This window comes from Chiloscyllium punctatum, chromosome 49 (genome assembly GCF_047496795.1).
Source record: "Chiloscyllium punctatum isolate Juve2018m chromosome 49, sChiPun1.3, whole genome shotgun sequence".
In the NCBI taxonomy this organism is placed as follows: Eukaryota; Metazoa; Chordata; class Chondrichthyes; order Orectolobiformes; family Hemiscylliidae; genus Chiloscyllium; species Chiloscyllium punctatum.
This window is the reverse complement of record NC_092787.1, coordinates 43,560,061-43,581,882: the sequence shown is the minus strand read 5'-3', so window position 1 is coordinate 43,581,882 and position 21,822 is coordinate 43,560,061. Positions and strand designations below refer to the sequence as shown.

Sequence of the window (21,822 nt, the reverse complement as noted above, 5' to 3'; positions counted from 1 at the left end):
TGAGCATTTACAAACAAAGTCCATTATGGGCAATATAAACCATCAAAGGTGAGGAGGGGTCAGGAGTAGAGGGGAAGGGACTAAATCAAAGTGAAATTGGAGGAGGAAATAAAGCATAGTACTCCCTGCGGTGCCCACTTCTCTCTAAAGGCACTGAGAGCATTAATGCACATAGCGAACTCCCTCTTCAAGGACATCTGGGCATGAACGTAACCACAGAAGAGGGGCAGACAGTCAGCAGAGATGCCCCTCTCTACAGCCCATGCCTGGACCCTGTCAAGGAGCACAATCATGGGGTATTCCTCCGATCTGCCCATACCCCTCTGCACCAGTTGCCCAAGGATCAGGAGCATGGGGCTGAAGTGCAACTAAAAACATAACAAAATATTTCTTAAATAATTAAAAAGGGGATGCAATGCCCACAACTCTATATAAACATGGTGCACAGACTTCAAAGCGCCGCAAACTAAATAGTGGAGCTGGGAGTCCATGAGCTGCTGCAACTTGCAATTGTAAGGGGCTGCCACATGCAACACCCTCCACCCCAGGTCTCCAAGTGGAAGAGAAAGGACTCCTACTTCGAGAGCCTTCTGCTAAGGATCCCCGCCACCCACCAAGGCATGTCTGGACAATCGGCGTGAGAGTCAAGGTGGATGGTGTGCAGCAGCAGCCTTTACAGAAAAACACCCCACCTCCTTGCAAGGTCAAAAGACACACTATGTTTATCCAAGAAAGTCCTGAGGGAGGTTCAGGACTTTGGGACCAGTGTGAAATTCCAACCAAATGGGGGTACACTCAGACAGGATTCCATCTCAGTATCGTCCAAATGGTGCATGATGTTGGGTCTGAGCATTGCCATTTTCAGGCAATGGATGACCATTGGCTATGAGCTGATGTGAACCAATGCCCTCCTGGCTGGGTCTGCTTTATTCATTTTTAGTTATGCCCTGGAGTGTTATCATACACAACCGAGTGACCTTCCACCACCAAAATCACCGTGACTGTTTTATGTGAAAACTGCTACACCACCACCACCACTCTCCTGTAATCTCCCATGCAGTCAATTAAATATTTACAGGCAAAAACCTGGGTCTGCTTTATAATTTTTTAATTAACCTATTTTTCTAATCAACCTGTTCAGAAATGTTATTACAATCCTCTGGAGGAGGTAGGACTTGAACCAGGTCTCTGAGTCTAGGGTATGGACCACAGTGCTACAAGAAGGTCCGCATTATAAAGGACTCAGGTGACAGGCTCCATCTGGGGAGACCATTTCCCGTTACTGAGGGAACTCATACTCAATGAGATTAGTGATTCCCCCTGGATGTTCTGGGTTTATCACAATTATATTCATTCATCTGGAACAACGTGGAAACTATTTGAGGCAATGCAATCAATGAAGCAGTGAAACACAGTCTCGCTCCTAAAAATGAATGTGGCTTTTTTTTGTTGGCAGCAGCCCAAGCCCCAGGAGAGATTAAGGCGACTGTTGTAGGCTCCCAATGTATCTATTAGGAAGAATAAGTACAATAAGAGCAGCTGACTTAGCAAAGTAATTGTTCATTCCCTCTTTGATATATCTGACTGCCTTTGACCTTGCTTTCATTTTCTAACAAAGCATAGCTGAGGTCAAGGAAAACGTCACTTTTCCAAAAGGTCACCAGCACTGAAAATCGTGGGTGAACAGAATGGATGTAAATATTAAAGCTTTGTGCGATTAGAAATTTCTAAGTGATGAAGGTTCATGAGTAGTCTGGTCTGGTGGTGAAAAATCACTGGTGGATCAGTGTTTCTGCAGTCAATGGGCCTAGGCATGCTATATCGAAGATGTTGGACGTTATATATCTTTGTGTTGGGAAGATTATTGGGCTGGAAGCAGCTCAGTCAAATAGTTTGGTAAGGTTGAAAATGTCTGCTTCAGCCTCTGATATGATCAGTGTGAGTGGTAACAGGGCCAATGATGACAAACGTTTTAGAAGAATTCAGTTAGCGACTTTTGCAGCTTATCTCGGATTATATATCAGATAAACCATCTAACTCCACAGAGAGTGGAATGGTTGGGAGAGATGGAGAAGTAGATGCTGGATATCATCATATTGGACTTATATTTAATGGTAAGGTCCTGGGGAGTGTTACTGAACAAAGAGACCTTGGAGTGCAGGTTCATAGTTCCTTGAAAGTGGAGTCTCTCAGGTAGATAGGATAGTGAAGAAGGCGTTTGATATGCTTTCTCTTATGGGTCCGTGCATTGAGTATAAGAGTTGGGAGGTCATGTTGTGGCTGTCCAGGACATTGGTTCAGCCACTTTTGGAATATTCCATGCAATCCTGGTCTCCCTCCTATAGGAAGGATGTTGTGAAACTTGAAAGGGTTCAGAAAAGATTTACAAGGATGTTGCCAGGGTTGGAGGGTTTGACCTACAGGGAGAGGCTGAACAGGCTGGGGCTGTTTACCCTGAAGCATCATAGGATGAGGGCTGACCTTATAGAGGTTTATAAAATCATGAGGGGTTTGGATAGGGTGAATAGACAAAGTCTTTTTCCTGGGTTAAGAGAGTCCAGAACTAGAGAGAGGAAAGATTTAAAAGAGACCTAAGGGGAAACCTTTTCACACAGAGGGTGGTGCGTATATGGAATAAGCTGCCAAAGGAAGTAGTGGAGGTTGTACAATTACAACATTTAAAAGGCATCAAGATGAGTATATGAATAGGAAAGGTTGAGAGAGATATGGGCCAAGTGCTGGCAAATGGGACTGGATTAATTGAGGATATCTGGTCGGCATGGCGAGTTGGCCCGAAGGGTCTGTTTCTGTGCTGTACACCTGTATGACTCTATGAATCGTTGTTGGGAATTCATATATTCATATAGTTATATGGATGTTGAGAAATAAAAAATACACTTGAACATTACTGAGTTGAAAAGGCATTGTGATGTGGTTTCTTGAAACTGTAGAGTCAAAAGGTTAAACATGATGATGGTTTATTTGTTTATAATAAAACAGGTGACTTTGGAAAGTGGTGCCTGGCTATGTTTAAGGGAGACATAAGAGTGGAGTTTTACTGCTTTAGTCATTGAGCAAGCAGACCTGGAAAGCCCTATTGGATTTATGTTGCTATCACCTAGCAACAACCTCTGAACTGAGGTAATGGGTACTTCCTTCACCTCACACATAGAAAATGTGGGTAGTTGTTGGAGAGGTTTGCAAGGAGAATCAGGACAGTCTCTCTCTCTCTCTCTTTCAGTTAGTAACAGTTATAGTTTGTAGGTGAATGCAGCACAGTCTATGTCTCTCTCAATGAAATAGTTTTTAAAAAGGGGACGGGCAAATATCTAGACTCCTAACTATTTTCAGCTGAATTTGAAATCTAGTCTTAAGATTTTTTTATTATTCTGAAACTGTCAGCAAAGGGATCTCATCAAAAGAAATTCAAAGGAATTGTGAAAAGTCATCTAAATTCACCCCTTGACCTAGACGGTGTTGAGTTTCTTTATCCTTTCTGCCTAATTTTTCCCCAACTGTAATAACTCTGCAAGGTTGTGTATGTCTGCACATGAATGTATGTGTATTTGGGACTTGTGTTGGTGTGGACTTGATGGGCTGAATGGCCTGCTTTCAGACTGTAGGGATTCTATGATTTTATGATTAAAGGTCAGGCAGTTTAATTTGCATTGCAGCTTAGTTGATAACAGCTTGACACTTGTTTGAAGAATAAGTTTGTCTGTAATAAATGTTATTTTTTCAGTTATTGAACAACCTGTGAAAGTCTCTTTTATTTTAATGAACAACAATAAAGAGAAGCAAATTGACTATACCCGGTGGTAAAATAAGGAATTCATACTTTTTGTACAGCTTGTGGAGTAGTCAACTTTATTTCTTCCCATAAAGTTATGACAATATGGAAATAGGCCATATATTTGCGGAGAGTGTCCTCAAGGGGTAACATGATTTGGAAAGGATAGTGAGCCGAGGATTAATTCTTGGAAAACTGTGTAACTGAAGTTGCAAGGACAGGAAGTGAAACCATTGTTAGCGATACCCTGATTATTTATTGAATGGGTAAGATTTGAGCCAAGTGAGGAGTCTTACTGAGTTGGACAACTGAAAGCAGTGTTGGGAAACAATGGTGCAGTTCATTATGTCATGAGCTGTCGAGTGGCCAAGGAGGATACAAAATGGAAGTGTTGTTTGGCTAGCAAATTTAAAGCACATGGTTTGAGAGGTAATGTATTGGTATGGATTAAGGATTGGCTAACAGACAGAAAAGAAAGTGTAGGAATAAATTGGCCATTCTTGTATTGGCAGGCTATGACTAGTGGGATACCACAAGGATTGATATCCCAGCTGTTTACAATGTATGTATATATATCAGCGATTTGAATGCAAAGACTAATTGTAATATTTCCAAATTTCAGATAATACAAACCACTTTGGTTGCAAGAAGAGATGAGCAAAGCATTTCATAAATGAGAAGTTGGAAAATGGGGTAAATGCACAAAGGGATTTGGATCTCAGGGCAACTATGTCACTGAAGGCTAACATGCAGGTGCAGGAAGCTGTTAGGAAGACTGTAGAATACTAACCTTTACTGCAAGAGAATTTGAGTACAGGACTCGTGAAGTCTTGTTTCAGTGGAGTGGGAGCTTGATTAGACTGCAGCTGTGTGCATTTTTGGTCTCCTTATCTCAGAAAAGACATTGTTGTCATAAGGGAAGTGCAATAAAGCTTCATCAGGCTTGTTCCTGTGTTGGAAGGACTGTCCTAAGAGGAGAGGTTGGGCAAATTGGGCCTGTGACCTCATCATAGTCTGTTGGGTCAATCAATCACTTACCACAATTCTTTTGAAATCCGGGAGAAGAGAAGTTATAGTTTTTAACTTCATTGTACCAAGAGTCTGCAACTTCCTTTCCTGTAAATAGGGATAAAATTATTTAATTAAATCCACTATAAGTAGTGGAGTGCCTCAGTGAGAAAAATAATATACTTTGATGTCTCTACAAATAACTTTGTTACAGAGACCCCTGTCAAAATTAAACTTCAGTTACCATATAAACACGTTATTTTACTGAATCCAGTGTAATAAACTATGTATTGAAAAATTGTTGTTACAAACTCCTTGCAATGAACTCCTTAATGAACTGCTATTACATTAAATTTCTATATTTTAAGCCCAACCTTGTTAAATCCTATTCCAGTAAAGTTATGATAAAACTTAAAAACCAAAATACTACAGATGCTAGAAATCAGAAACAACAGGAATTTCTGGAAAAAACCAGCAGGGTTGGCAGTATCTGTGGAGAGAAAGCAGAGTTAATGTTTCGGGTGCTTTCTCTGTGCAGATACGACCAGATCTGCTGAGTTTTTTCCAACAATTCATGTTTTGTTTATGATAAAATATGCTGGATAAATTTCTCTTATTAAGCATAACATTTCTATTATAAAGATACAAAAATCCTGATATAATAAATTACTCCAATAATAAAATCCCACTGTAATTTATAATTCTTGTTAAAGTGAAGCTGTTCTCATAAAGCTGTTACAGTGAACATCTGCTCTGTTCAAGTTGACATTATACCCCTGATAAGACTCCATCCGAATTTGATCTTGATGTAATGAAGTTTATTAGAGAACACTTCTAATGATACCATCTGTGAAACTACCAGTCTTTAGATACATATTTCTCAATTACAAACAGAACAATACTCTACAGAAAAGAGAAATTTGACTTAATCAACATCCCACGACAACAAAAGACTTGGATAGGGTGAACACAGAGAAGATATTTTCATATGAGGTTGGCAATAAATGTTGGCCCAGCTAATGAAACCCACGTCTCTTGAATAAAAAAAGGGAAAAAAAATGTGGGAGTTTCAAAACTATAATGTATAGATGAATTTCACCAATAAATCTAATAAAGAATTCAGGACAATCTCTTCAGCAGAGAGTGATTTGAATGTGGAACTTGTTGAGTAGTTGAGATGATTAGCATAGATGCTTTTAAGGGTAAGATAGCTCAGCACAGGAGCAGTAAGGAATGGAAAGATCTGCTGATAAGGCAGATAATGTAGGGTATTGAGGAGGATCACATAGACCTTAAACACTGCCATGCACCGGTTACATTGAATAGCTCATTTCTGTGTTTCACATACTTGGTAATTCATTCAGAGGGTGTAATTTAGATTTTATTTAGTTGGATACTGTAGACCCCTCATTATGTAGAAATGAAAAGTAGCCTATATAAAATGTGACCCAGACTAATGTGGTACATGAGAAGGTCAAAAGTCACAAGACACCAGGTTATAATTCAACAGGTTTATTTGAAATTATAAACTTTCACAGTGCTGCTCCTGAAGTGACTTCACCTGATGGAGGAGCAGCGCTCCAAAATCTTGTGATTTCAAATAAACCTGTTGGAATATAACCTGGTATTGTGTGACTTTTGACCTTGTCTACTCCAGTCCAACACCATCACCCCCTCGTCATGTACATCAGGAAGGAAGAGATGCCAATAAGACAATGAGAGGTCAGCTTCCCATCATTGCTCAGTGTCATCATGTTTGGGTTCAGATGTGAGTGAAAATTGTTCTAGAGGTTGAGAAAAAAGTAAAAAGGGTGACCCCTGGGTCCGTGGGTCCGGTTGCCGTGGTTTCAGCTACCCATGGTTTACTGCGGTCCGAACATATAAAAGGGAACGTTCCAGATCCAGGGACCAGGAGGTTGCCAAGAAGGTAAATTTCCCATTTACGTGAATGGGTTCACACCTATCCATGGTTTTGGGCTTCTGCGGTACATCTTGGAACATATCCCCTGAGGGTACTGGGAGGTCTACTCTACCAAAAAGCAGTTTTGAGCCCATAACCTAGGTTGACTTTCCAATGCTGTATTGAGAGAATGCTGCATTGTTAGAGAAGCCAGCTTTCAGATGAATGTTTAAATTGAAACCCTGCCTGTCTTGTCACAACGAAGGAAAAGATCCTAAGGCAGTATTAGGACAAAATAACAGGCCAGTTCTCCATGTTAACCTGGTCAATGTTTATTTTTTTCATCACTAAAACAGATTATCTGTCTCTAGTCACATTTCTGTTTGTGGGATTCTGTTGTGTGTGAATTTCATGTATGGCAGATTTGCATTTGGGGTCGCATTTCTGACTCAGAACCTAGAGTTCTATAAACTGAACCAAGACCAAAACTTTCTTTCTTTGTCAGCAACCAGGCCAGGAAGGTACTCAGGAATTTCCCTGGAGTTACTCTGAGGAAGATGAAAATTTGTAGAATTAAATGGATATTAAACAGTCCATGGTAGAATCGAGTACAGATGGGCCTATAGAAGCAATGTATCCAATAGGCTTAGATCACCCTCTGACATCGAAACCCAGTGTATCTCCTATCACTGATGTTAAATGGGCTGAACTATGTAAGTTTCATGGGTAGTTTCTCCTCATGACGCCTAGCGATAATTCTCACCATATCTTTCAAACTCTCTTCATGAGCCATCTACCCTGCTCTAAGATGCTCCTCCTTCCTGAATGCAGCCCAATCCTACCACTTGCTATTCCCGGAACACTGTGTCACTGCTGGGTTATCCCAAAATTGAATAGTGTTGCCAGCGCTGATGCTATTTTTAAAACCTGCTGTGCACCTGGACAAGGATAGGAGTCAGTGCAGAGCTGTCCTGCATAGTTCCTGACATTTTCCCCGGACATGGCAGACCAGGAAAATTTGGCACCCTGAATTGCAGACAGGAACCTGGAGTTGCTGGTGGACACAATATGGGGTGTCCTGTTGCCCCAGGACCAGTTCATGACACTAGACTATGCCAGACTGATACTACATAGCCACCTTGGTCATCTGCCCAACTGTAGCAAGGCCAATGATCATCAGCACTCCGCCTGTCTCAGTGTGACCATAGTCTCTCCAATATGTCACACTCTAGCTCCATTACTCTACCCACCATCTACCAGGGCTCATATCCTACCACTCTCACTATTGCATAGAACATAGAACAGTACAGCACTTGTCCTTTGGCCCTCAATGTTGTGCCAGTCTTTTATCCTACTCTAAGGTCAGACTAACCCACATACCCTTCATTGTACGAACTTGCATGTGCCTATCCAAGGATTTCTTACTTGTCCCTAATGTACCTGACTCTACCACCACTGATGGCAGTGCATTCCACACACCCACCACTTTCTGTGTAAAGAACCTACCTCTGACATCTCCCCTAAACCTTCCTCTTAAAATTATGCCCCCTCATGATAGATATTTCCACCCTGGGAAAAATCTCTAGTTATCCACTATATCTATGCCTCTCAAAGTCATATACTCTATCAAGTCACCTCTCATCCTTCTTCATTCCAATAAGAAAAGCCCTAGCTCCCTCAACCTTTCTTCATAATGCCTTCTGGTCCAGACAGCATCCTGGTAAATCTCCTCTGCACCCTCTCTGAAGCTTCCACATCCTTCCTATAATGGGGCAACCAGAATTGAACACAATATTCCAAGTGTGGTCTAACCAGGACTCTATAGAGTTGCAGCATAACCTCGCGGCTCTTAAACTCAATCCTCCTACTAATGAAAGCCAACACATGTACACCTTCTTAACAACCCTATCAACTTGGTGGCAACTTTGAGGGATCTACGGACATGGACTCCAAGATCCCTCTGTTTCTCCACACTGCCAGGAATCCTGCCTTTAATCCTGTATTCTGCATTCAAATTCATCCTTCCAAAATTAATTACTTTTCCAGGTTGAACTCCACCTGCCACTTCTCAGGCCAGCTCTGCATCCTGTCAATGTCTCATTGCAACCTAACAACAGCCCTCCACACCATCCACCACAACACCAACCTACATGTCATCGGCAAAGTTACTAACCCACCCTTCCACTTCCTCATCCAAGTCATTCATAAAAATCACAAAGAGCAGAGATCCCAGAACCAATCTCTGTGGAACACCACTGGTCACTGAACTCCAGGCTGAATATTTTCCATCTACCACCAACCTATGTCTCTATGGGCCAGCCAATTCTGTATACAGACGGACAGGTTTCCCTGTATCCCATGCCTCCCTGTTTTTTTAATTAGCCTACCATGGGGAACCTTATTAGACACCTTGCTAAAATCCATGTACACCACATCCACTGGTCTACTTTCATCAATTCATCTTGAATTGTCTTCAAGAATTCCCACACTCACTGACACCCACCCCAACTCTCAACCTCTGTAACCCTGCCTGCCCTCTGCACTCCCAACTCACTCACTCAGGACCTCTTCACCCGCACTGAAAGTGACAGCTGTTCCACTCGCTCCCATCTCCCTTAATACTCAGCAATCCCTCATTCCAGAAGAGAAAAGGGTGGAAGAGTCAAGATGGCTGCCTGTCATTCAGCTTCTCAGCCCTTATCCTGACTGACTTTTACAGCTAATGGTAGGGCCCTGGGGAGTGCTGTCAAACAGAGAAACCTCGGGGTACAGATACATAGTTCTTTGAAAGTGGAGTCACAGGTAGATAGGAGAGTGAAGAAGGCATTTCGCACGTTTGGCTTCCTCTGTCAGAGCATTGAGTACAGGAGAAAGTGAGGACTGCAGATGCTGGAGATCAGAGCTTAAGAATGTGTTGCTGGAAAAATGCAGCAGGTCAGGCAGCATCAAAGAAGCAGGAGAATCGACGTTTCGGGCATAAGCCCTTCTTCAGGAATGAGGAGGGTATGTCAAGCAGGCTAAGATAAAAGATAGGGAGGAGGGACTTGGGGGAGGGGCGTTGGGAATACGATAGGTGGAAGGAGGTTAAGGTGAAGGTGATAGGCCGGAGAGGGTGGGGGGGGGGGGGGTGGAGAGGTTGGGAAGAAGATTGCAGGTCAAAAAGGCGGTGTTGAGTCTGAGGGTTGGGACTGAGAAAAGGTTGGGGGAGGGGAAATGAGAAAGCTGGAGAAATCTACATTCATCCCTTGTTATTGAGGGTTCCTAGGCAGAAGATGAGGCGCTCTTCCTCCAGGCGTCGTGTTGCTATGGTCTGGCAATGTCCTTGGTGGAGTGGGAGGGGGAGTTAAAGTGTTGAGCCATGGGGTGGTTGGGTTGGTTGGTCCGAGTGTCTCAGAGGTGTTCTCTGAAACGTTCTGCAAGTAGGCAGCCTATCTTCCCAATGTATAGGAGGCTACATCGGGTGCAGCGGATGCAGTAAATGATGTGTGTGGAGGTGCAGATGAATTTGTGACGGATATAGAAGGATCCCTTGGGGCCTTGGAGGGAAGTGAAGGGGGAGGTGTGGGCGCAAGTTTTGCATTTCTTGCGGTTGCAGGGGAAGGTGCCGGGAGTGGAGGTTGGGTTAGTCGGGGGTGTGGATCTGATGAGGGAGTCGCAGAGGGAGTGGTCTTTCCAGAACGCTGATAGGGGTGGGGAGGGAAATATATCCCTGGTGGTGGAGTCTGTTTGGAGGTGGTGGAAATGACGAAGGATGATGCGATGTATCTGGAGGTTGGTGGGGTGGTAGGTGAGGACCAGTGGGGTTCTGTCCTGGTGGCGATTGGAGGGGCGGGGTTCAAGGGGGGAGGAGCGGGAAGTGGAGGTGATGCAATAGAGAGCATCGTCAACCACGTCTGAGGGGAAATTAGGGTCTTTGAAGAAGGAGGCCATCTGGGTTGTTCGGTATTGGAATTGGTCCTCCTGGGAGCAGATGCGGCGGAGGTGAAGGAATTGGGAATATGGGATGGCGTTTTTACAGGGGGCAGGGTGGGAGGAGGTGTAATCTAGGTAGCTGTGGAAGTCGGTTGGTTTATAGTAAGTGTCTGTGTTGAGTCTGTTGTCCGAGATAGAAATGCATTGAGTACAGGAGTTGGGATGTCATGTTACAGCTGTACAGGACATTAGTGAGGCCACTTTTAGAGTACTGCATAAAAATCTGGTCTTCAAACAACAGGAAGGATGTTATTAAACTGGAGAGGGTGCAGGAAAGATTTACAAGGATGTTACTGAGACCGGAGGGTTTGAGTTATAAGAAGAGGCTAGAGGTCTCTTTTCCCTGGAGTCTGGGAGACTGAGGGGTGACCCTGTAGAGGCTTATAAAATCTTGAAGGATATAGATAAGGTGAAATGCCAAGGTATTTTCCCCAGGATTGAGGAGTCCAAAACTAGAGGACACAAGTTAAAGGTGAGAGGGGAAATATTTAAAAGGGACCTAAGGGACAACTTTTTCACACAGAGGTTGGTGTGTGTATGGATTGAGGTGCAACAGGCAGTGATGGAGGGTGGTAATATTACTACATATAAAAGACATTTGGATGGGTATGTGAATAGGAAGGGTTTGGAGGGATATGGACCAAATGCTGGCAAATTGGTCTTTTTTTATGATAGCTGGTCATTTTGGACAAGTTAGATCGAAGTGTCTGTTTCAGTGCTGTATGGCATACTCTAAGACTCTATGATCTTCAGACTGTGTCCATCTAGTTAAGGGGAACATAATTTCTGCTTTTACCTTTTTGGGCCCTGAAATCATTTGTATATGTTAGTTAGATCATTCTTATTCTTCAATGCTGGAGAACACAGGCCAGTCTCCAAATTTGTTCTCACAGGACAATCCCGCTATCCCAGTATTAAGAATCTGCCAGGCCTGTCCAACCTATATGTGACTGCAGACCCAAAGCAATGTGATTGCGTGTGAATTGCTCTCTGAAATGACCTGATTCAGACTTGTTGGATACTTAGCCTGGGGACCACAATTCCCATGGCCTATCAGATATTGTTCAAAATACAGGAAGTGCAAGTGGATTGATTGCCAACATGAAGATCCTTTGGACCAAGCAGTGAGCTGAAGTATCCGTTCTGAGGGAGTTGTTGAGAATTCCCAGAATCCAGTTTGCTGGAAGTGGGTGATAGGATGGGTAGCTGCATAGAAATAAAGTTAGAGGTGCAGTTAACAAGCTCATTAACAAGCAATAATTCTCCTTAATTGGCAACTCAAGCTCCCTGGAGAGAATCTCACCTCAATGCCAGGTTAAAGACGTTTAGTTAAAGAAGTTAAAATGTTTTGTTAAAGAAGTTAAAAAGTTTAGTAAAGGAATGTAATGAGTTGTTCCAACTTCAAGATGGGTCTTGCTGGGCATCTCATACGATTCAGCCACATTTCCTACCATACCCCCCTATCGTTCAGGCTCCAGTAAGATTCTGCCTTCTGTGTTGTTGTAAACAGTGATGTGACGTACCTGTAACCTGGAGACTGCCAGAGCCTTGCTGACACCAGATATTCTCCCCGTATGATGTGTCGCTGTGCTTCAATGTTCTGGAATCTACCAGATTCTTTGCCCACTTCTCAGATTTCTCACTCATTGCTGGGTTCAGGGTCAGTGGCCCTGCTCCGTGTTTCGCTCGATATTCATTCACCGATTTCAACAACTGTGCAGCAAAGCCTTGCCCTGAACAAAAGAGATGGACTGTGACTGAGGATTGCACAATGTTCTGAATTTGAGTCAGATTGGATTTGAAACGTTAAGTCTGTGAACCCACTGCAGATGCTGCCAGACCTGCTGAGTTTCTCCAGCACTTTGTGTTTTTATCCCTTGTACTCAGTCTCCAAGTCAGTGTTTCCTCTAAACCACAGACCTGCGATCAGCAAATTTCCACAAGGGTCACACACGAGCCAGCTCCTTTGTGTTTGGTGTGGGGCTGTATGAAAATACTATAGGGGGCTCAGACAAATCACCCACAAACTGCGAACATGTTATAGAGTGCATTAAGCCAATCCCATACCTGAGTCATTCTGGTTGGGTTGCTGTCCGATAGCAAACATTGCTGACATTTGCAACTTGTTTTTAACTCTGAAGCGATAGGGGTGCAATACAGACCCTAGATATTTTAAGTGGTGGAGAGCTGCCTGGAACTGGTGTGAAGGAGAACAGTGGCTTCTGACAGACAAGGACAGACCCTGACTTCCAAGTAGCTGGCCGGATTTTGGGAATGGTTAGAGTCTCGGAAAAATTCTGTTCCTCCTGACTCCCCTGAAGTTTCAAATTTACTGGACCCAATAGGGTCTCTTTTATCTGCTTCTGCCTCATGAGAATGATCATTGTTCTGCCCCACTCCCCCACAGTTTCCCCTCTCAGGAGCCCTGTCAAACAATGCATCAGGGTCATATCTGATGCAATAGGACACAATTTGCAAACATTATGAGGCTTCAGCCTTTTTGAGGTGGATATTTAATCCAACAGCAAAGTTAAAACCGGAAACGTTAGGAATGTTGCTTATCTCCCAGTTTTTGCTGAGGTGGGATAGTGAAACTCTACTCATTTCACATCTTTTACAGAAGGCAAGAATTAGACAATGAGGCTTGGCCAGTCAGGCTTGATGAGGATCTCTCTCCTTGGGCTGACCCTCTTTCAACACTCTTCATGAAGGATATACTAGGCAGAAGGGCCACAGCACAGATTCACCAGAATGATGCTGAGACTGAAAGGGTTAGACTGTATTCTGAAGACAGGTATTAGAGGCCAGTCTCATATTCTCATGACATCAGAGTGATTTAATCAATGTCTGTAAAGTGATTGAATAAGTAGATAGGGTAAACGGAGAGAGAGATTCTTTCCTCTATTACCGGCTGTATCCTTGTTCCGAGATGCCATGCTGATCCTGATCTTCCTGGAGCCTCTATGAGATAACCTGCAGGGCAACAACAGTCAGACTGATAAAGAACATAGGATACAGGACATTGTTTCTACCACCACACATTTGGCTCTACCAGTCAACCAGGTATATATCTGTCGCAAAATATTTTCACTCAATCCCAGCCACTTTAAATTGAGTACTAATTTTAATTCTCAGACTGACTAGATCAGAGGTTTAACAGAAATCCAAACCCATGTTACACTGGGGGAGAGAGTGGTAGCTGTACCTAATATTGAGCATATTTGCAACAAATTGGCCTTATTTTCCGATATTATTTTCCAATACTATTTCTGATATTATTTCTTAGTGTTTGGTGTTTAAGGGATTGAATTAGTCACAGAGTCAAAGAGTTCATACAGCATGAAAATCACCCTTTAATTCATCCTCTCCATGCCAGCCAGGGATGCCAAACTTAACTAGTCTCATTTGCCTGTGTTTGGTCCATATCCCTTGAAGCAGTTTCTGTTCATGAACCTATCCAAATTTCTTTTAAATGTTATAATTGTATCCCCTTCTACCACTTCCTCAGGCAGCTCATTCCACACATGCACCACCCTCTATGCACAAAGGTTGCCCCTCAGGTCCCTTTTAAATCTTTCCCCTCTCACTTTAAACCTATGCTGTCTAGTTTTGGACTCTCTTTTCCTTAGAAAGACCTTACCTATTCACCTTATTTATGGCTCTTATGATTTTATAAACCTCTATAACGTCACCCCTCAACCTTGATGACAAGAAGTCCCAGTCTATTCAGTTTCTCCTTATCACTCAAACAAAACACCTCCTCCATGATAATCCTCAACACCAAGGCTGCAAACTCAGCTCCTTACTATATTCCTTATATACTCATGTCTGTGTGGCTAAATTCCGACCTAACTTCATCTACAAGTTTGCTGATGATCCCACCGTTGTAAGTTGAATCTCAAACAATGACAAGACAGAATACAGGAAATACTTGGTAGCATTGTATAAAGATGATAATCCCTACCCCGACTTCAGGCAGCATGAGGTGGGAGGCATGCCCCTGTTTGCATCAGTGATGCCGTGGTGGAGATGGTCGAGAGCATCAAGTTCCGAGGATTGACAATTACCAACAATTGCCAGCTAGTGCCAACAATCACCAACCAGACCCACATAGGCGCCAGCGACATTGGCAGGAAGAAAAGTGGGGATCTAAGGCAGAAATTTAGGGAGCTAGGGTGGAAGCTTAGAGCTGGAACAAACAGAGGTGTTATCTCTGGTTTGTTGCCTGTGCCACATGCTAGTGAAGCGAGGAACAGGGAGAGCGCGGAGCTGAACATATGGCTGCAGGAATGGTGCCGGACGGAGGGTTTTGGATTGTTGGATAATTGGAGCTCTTTTTGGGGAAGGTGGGACCTCTGCAAACAGAATGGGTCTTCACCTGAACCAGAGCAGTACCAATATCCTGGGGGGGGGGAGCGGGGGGGGGGGTGGGAGAAAATTTGGTAACGCTCTTCGGGTGGGTTTAAACTAATGCTGCAGGTGGATGGGAACCTGAGTTGTAGTTCCAGTGGACATGAGGTTGAGGGTAGTGAGGTCAGGGATAGGTTTACAAGGTCATGAGAGGGCACCAGCAATCAGGATGTTGGTTTGAAATGTGTGTACTTCAACGCCAGGAGTATCTGGAATAAGGTGGGTGAACTTGCAGCATGGGTTTGTACCTGGGACTTCGATGTTGTGGCCATTTCAGAGACATGGCTAGAGGAGAAGCAGGAATGGTTGTTTCAGATTCCGCGATTTAGATGTTTCAGTAAAAACAGACAAGATGGCAAAGGGGGTGGTGGGGTGGGGGTGTGGGGGTAGGTGGCATTTTTAATCAAGGGTAGTATTACAGCAGCTGAGATGACGTTTGAGGACTCATCCACTGAGGTAGTTTGGGCTGAGGTTAGAAACAGGAAAGGAGAGGTCACTCTGTTGGGAGTTATCTACAGGCCTCCGAATTATTCTAGAGATGTAGAGGAAAGGATAGCAAAGATGATTCTCCACAGGAGCGGGAGTAACAGAGTAGTTGTTATAGGGGCCTTTAGCTTCCCCAATATTGACTGGGAATACTTCAGTTCAAGTAGTTTAGATGGATCAGCTTTTGTTCAATGTGTGTTGGAGGGTGTCCTGACACAGTATGTAAACAGGCAAACAAGGTGTGATGCCATATTGGATTTGGTACTGGGGAATGAACCTGGCCTGGTGTTAGATTTGGACGTAGGTGAGCACTTTGGCGATAATGACCTCAGTTCGGTAATGTTTACAATAACAATGGGCAGGGATAAGTATATACTGCAGGGGAAGAGGTATAATTGGGGGAAAGGCAATTATGATGCGATTAAGCAAGCTTTAGGATGCATAGGATGGCGAAGGAAACTGCAGGGGATGGACACACTTGAAATATGGAGCTTATTCAAGGAAAAGCTACTGTGGGTACTTGGTAAGTATATACCTATCAGGCTGGGAGGTAGTTGTCGAGAGAGGGAGCCATGGTTTACTAAAGAAGTTGAAGCTCTTGTCAAGAGGAAGAAGAAGGTTATAAGTTAGCTAGAGAAGATCAGAAGAGAAGGCTAAGAAGAGCCAGGAGGGGACATGAGAAGCTGTTGGCTGATAGGATCAAGGAAAACCCCAAGGCCTTCTATAGGTATATCAGGAATAAAAGAATCACTAGAGTAAGATTAGGGCCAATCAAAGATACTAGTGGAAAGTTGAGTGTGGAATCTGAGGACATAGGGGAAGCACTTAATGAATACTTTTTGTCAGTATTCACATTGGAAAAGGGCAATGTTAGTGAGAATACGGAGATGCAGGTTACTAGATTAGATGGGGTTGCAGTTGACAAAGAGGACGTTTTAGCAATTTTGGTAGATCTGAAAATAGATAAGACCCCTGGGTCGGATGGAATTTATCCTCGGATTCTCTAGGAAGCCAGGGAGGAGATTGCAGAGCCTTTAGTTTTGATCTTTATGTTATCATTGTCGACAGGAGTAGTGCCAGAAGACTGGAAGATAGCAAATGTTGTTCCCTTGTTTAAGAAGGGGAGGCGGCACAATTCTGGTAATTATAGGCCAAAGAGCCTTACTTCACCTGTGGGTAAGGTGTTGGAAAAGGTTATAAGAGATAGGATTGATAATCATCTGGAAAGGAATAATTTGATTGGGGAAAGTCAACATGGTTTGTGAAGGGTAGGTCATGCCTAACTAACCTTATTGAGTTCTTCAAGAAGGTGACAAAACAGGTGGATGAAGGTAAAGCAGTCGTTGTGGTGTTTATGGACTTCAGTACGGCATTTGATAAAGTTCCATACGGTAGGCTGTTGGACAAATACAGAATTTCAGGATTGAAGGTGATGTAGCGGTTTGGATCAGAAATTGGCTAGCTGAAAGAAGACAGAGGGTTGTGATGGAAAATGTTCATCCTGGAGCTCAGTTACCAGGGGTGTGCAGCTAGGGTCTGTTTTGAGGCCACTGCTGTTTGTAATTTTTATAAATGATCTGGATGTGAGTATAGAAGGATGGATTAGTAAATTTGCAGATGACACTAATGTGGGCAGAGGTTTAGATAGTGCCAAAGGATGTTGTGGTTACAGAGGGACATAGATAAGATGCAGAGCTGGGCTGAGAAGTGGCAAGTGGAGTTCAAAGAGAAAAAGTGTGAGTTAGCTCACTTTGGAAGAAGTAACAGGAATGCAGACTACTGGGCTATTGGTAAAATTCTTGGCAGTGTAGATGAACAGAGAGACCTCGGTGTCCAGGTGCATAAGTCCCTGAAAGTTGTCACCCAGCTTGTTAGGAATTGTTAAGAAGGCATATATTGGTAGGGGGATTGAGTTTCAGAGCCATGAAGGCATGCTTCATCTGTACAAGACACTGGTAAGGACACTGCACTTGGAGTATTGCATACAGTTCTGGTCACTGCATTATAAGAAGGATGTGGAAGTTTTGGAAGGGTTCAGAGGAGATTTACTAGGATGTTGCCTGGTATGGAGGGAAGATCTTCCAAGGAAAGGCTGAGGGAACTGAGGCTGTTTTCTTTGGAGAGAAGAAGTTTGAGAGGTGACTTAATAGAGATGTACAAGATAATCAGAGGGTAAGATAGAGTGGACAGTGAGAGCCTTTTTCCTCAGATGGTGACAGCTAACATGAGGGGTCATAGCTTTAAGTTGAGGGGTGATAGATTTACGACAGATATCAGGGGTAGTTTCTTTACTCAGAGAGTAGTAGGGGCGTGGAACTGCCTGCCTGAAACAATAGTAGACTTGTTGACAATAAGGGCATTTAAATGGGCCTTGGACATACATATGGATAATAATGGAACAGTGGAGGTTAGATGGGCATCAGATTAATTTCACTGATCGGTGCAACATTGAAGGCTGAAGGGCCTATACTGCGCTGTAACATTCTATGATCTGTCCTGGTCCACCCACATTGACACTACAGCGAAGAAAGAAACCTCTACTTCCTCAGGAGATGAAGGAAATTTGGCTTGTCCATAAAGGCTGTTAACAATTTTTATAGATGTACTATGGAAAGCACTGTATCCAGATACATCACGGCTTGGTACGGATCTGCACTATCCAGGACTGTAAGAAACTACAGAGAGTTGTGAACACAGCCCAGTCCATCTTGCAAACCAATCTTTTATCCATTAACTCCATCTATACTTCTCACTTCCTTGGGAAAGTAACAAACATTATCAAAGACCCCTCCCACCTTGGTTCTAATCTCTTTCAACCTCTTCCATCAGGCAGAAGATACAAAAGTTTAAACACACGTGCTAACAGATTCAAGAACAGCTTCTTCCTCGCTGCTATTAGACTTCTGAATGGATCTCTCAAATTCTAAATCTAATGTTGATCTCACTCTTTCTGCACCTTCTCTGCAGTCCTAAAATTGTATTCCTTGCCCTATTCTATTACCCTAATGCCCTTCGTATGGTATGATCTGCCTTTACTGCACACAAAACAAAACTTTTCACTGTACTGAGGTACATATAACAATAATCATTCAAATCAAGGAAAAAAAAATCTTCCAGTCCAGGCACCAACCTTGTAACTATTTTCTGCACCCTTTCTAGTTTAACAACATTGTTGCTATTGCCGGGAGACCATAATTGAACTCCATATTCCAAAAGTGACCTCACCTATGTCCTTTACAGCCACAATATGACATCCCAACTCCTTCACTCAATGCTCACTTGAAACACAAAGAGATTGTTTAAATTCATGCAAACTCTGTAAGTGCTGTGCATCTACAAAGAGGATGCGGAGGCATTGGAAAATGTGCAAAAATGTTCACAATGTGATGAGATTAGATTGATTGTTAAACAACCATTTCTCTGGCTAAGGAGAGTTTGGCAGGGGGGAGGGGCGCGTGATCTGATGGGGATTTTAAAAAAATTATGAAAGGGTTTGATAGGGTAGGTTTAGAGAAAATTTTCCATTTGTTGGGAAAACCAGAACCAACATTCATAAATATAATACAAATGAATTCTAAAGAGATGCAGCCACGATTTCTGTTTGCAAGAATTGTTAGCATTGGATATTTGATACACTTCAATTACTTGAGTGAATAGCATAGAGATTTTTAAAAGAAAGTCAGGCATGCATGGGAAAGACGAATTAAAAATAAGAGGTAAGATGAAGTAGACTTTTGTTCACAATACAAACTAGACCAACTACAATAGCCAGTTTCTGTGCTTCACAGTCTGGATACTTTTGTGCACCTGTATGCACATTCCTACCCTTCTCAAGCTTCTTGTGCTGTCAAAGAAAGATCAGCTAGTTAAATTGTCAGGATCTTCCCTTCGTGAATCTATCTTGGTTGTTTGGATGCCTCAGGACTTCATCATTGTTACTTGCATACTGGATAAAAAAAGGTAAACTTATTTAGTACCTTAGAAAGTTGTGTTGGGGTTGCTCTGTCTTCACCTGATCCCACATTCAGTGGTCTCATTCCATCGCTCATGTTTCCTTTTTGTCTGAATATAATTGGAATCCTTTTTATGACTACTCTTCACTTCTATTGCCATACTCAACCTGGTTTCTTTCTTTTCCTTTGTTTTGGCATGCTCTTTGCATTCCTTTTGGCATTGAACCTGACTTAATTAGGTGCCATTTTCCTTCATTGCTTTACTGCCTCCTTTCTCACTCTTCACAAATTTCTTGTCAGTCATGTTTAAACGACACATTAATCTTATTGCTTAAAGCCTCACCCCCTTTAATTCAGAATTAATATCAAGGCGTTGGCTCGTTTAGAAAATGATTCACAAAACAGTATTCTATTAACTCTGTGAACCCCTCATGTCACACCAGGAGAGCTTGTAGCAGCTGCTGGCTGCTAAAACACAGAGAGATTTGCTAACTTGGCCAAAGAGCAAGGGATGCTGGGTATATTGGCCAAGTAAAACGCTGAAATCACAAAACCCACACACCAGACACAGTGCAAATGCAGCAGTCACATGCTAATGACATTAGCATAATGTAAAAAGCAATAATTATCCTTGACAGACATACCCCTACCAAAATATCCACCAAACAAAGGAGGGCCCAAACAGAAAGGTACCGGGTCTTGTTACACAAATAAATAAACAGTAGCATGCCATCCAAATGATTAACTCTGGTTTCAAACGAATAAGTGTATCTTGCTGATTGGCCTGAACTATAGAAAGTTCCAGAAAACCATCCAAAAATATATAAAAATAAGACAAATCTCTCTTGAATCTTCTGGAGGCCTTCCAAGGAGACCAGCATGGCAAAAGGCAGAGACCAGCTAACCATCCAAAGGGCGAGAGAGAGAGAGAAAGGGAGAAAAAGCAGTTTCTCGTTAAGTATTGTAACGTTAAGGGGCTGAATAGGAATGGATATAGTATTAAAGGTTTTTGTAACTTGTCTCCTAATAAAGTTGGGACTGTTTTGCACTAGTACCGGCTTGTGTTCGTAGTGATTTGATTGCTTCGGCATTGTAGGACACCTGGGAAAATTAATTCATGACATTCCGGTCGGAGTTGTCCGACGTTTTAAGGAGAGACGAGACAACAAGCAGTTAGCGTTCCAATCAGTTTCTGGTCTCGTTGAGTAATTTTTGCAATGCCTTCTTTAATTTAACCCACTGTTCAAGGAGCTGAAAATGTGTTGCTGGAAAAGTGCAGCAGGTCAGGCAGCATCCAAGGAGCAGGAGAATCAACGTTTCGGGCATGAGCCCTTCTTCAGGAATCTGAAGGCATTCCTGAAGAAGGGCTGATGCCCGAAACGTCGATTCTCCTGCTCCTTGGATGCTGCCTGACCTGCTGCGCTTTTCCAGCAACACATTTTCAGCTCTGATCTCCAGCATCTGCAGTCCTCACTTTCCACTGTTCTAGGACAAGGCTTTCATCTGGAGAGCTAGAGCAAAACCCAGGAATAACTTGCCTTTCCTACAATCGCTTAATTTTATCCAAAACTAATGAGTATGTTGCTTCCTTCTTTATTATCCTCTTTTAATTGCACTTCAGTGCTGATGTTTTAAAAAACAAGCAATACCATCTCTTTTTCTGCTGATATGGTCACTTCCAAATGATATTTATTCCCGGGGAGAAAGTGAGGAAAGCAGATGCTGGAGATTAGAGTCGAGACTGTTGTGCTGGGAAAGCACAGCAGGTCAGGCAGCATCCAAGGAGCAGGAGAATTGATGTTTTGGGCATAAGCCCTTCATCAGGAATTCCTGATGAAGTGGAAAATTCATCCACAGCAGCTGAGGACAATCCACAGCATTCTAAAACAATCTGAGAACTTTTTAAACAAAATAATGTATAACTTTCTAAACAAAATATTAAATTTCCAACTGGCCAATATTAATGGATCCGTTGAATTATTCCAGGATCCAGATGTGGATTAGAAATTTACCAAAAATTAATCAGTTCTTCCTTGTGGCATCAATGGACCAAGTTTATTTGAAATTCTTCCATTAGTTTTTGAGATATATTGTTTACACACAAACCAGGGACCAAAAAAAAAATTACATCGACACACTATTGGTGCCAAAGGTAATCAGGAGAGGCCCAAAGAGAAATAATTAAGATACATGAAACAAATTCAAAAGAGAGTGAGATTTTTCTGTAGCTCCCATTCAACTTGGAGTAAGCAACTTCTGACCACAATGACATTGTACAAAAGCAAGTTGGTAATTGGTTAGTG

At 42.7% G+C, this 21,822-nt stretch overlaps 1 protein-coding gene across 1 annotated transcript in view; it reads right to left on the bottom strand.

The window, feature by feature from the left end:
* Positions 1 to 21,822, bottom strand: part of glipr2 (GLI pathogenesis-related 2) — a 61,897-nt gene that overhangs the window by 29,453 nt on the left and 10,622 nt on the right. The window contains exons 2-4 of the mRNA XM_072566338.1: positions 13,579 to 13,643; positions 12,194 to 12,403; positions 4,829 to 4,906 (exon numbers count right to left, since the gene is read on the bottom strand). Of these exons, the coding sequence (XP_072422439.1) occupies positions 4,829 to 4,906; positions 12,194 to 12,403; positions 13,579 to 13,606 (316 nt within the window). The 5' untranslated portion in view covers positions 13,607 to 13,643. The remainder of the gene's footprint in view (positions 1 to 4,828; positions 4,907 to 12,193; positions 12,404 to 13,578; positions 13,644 to 21,822) is intronic.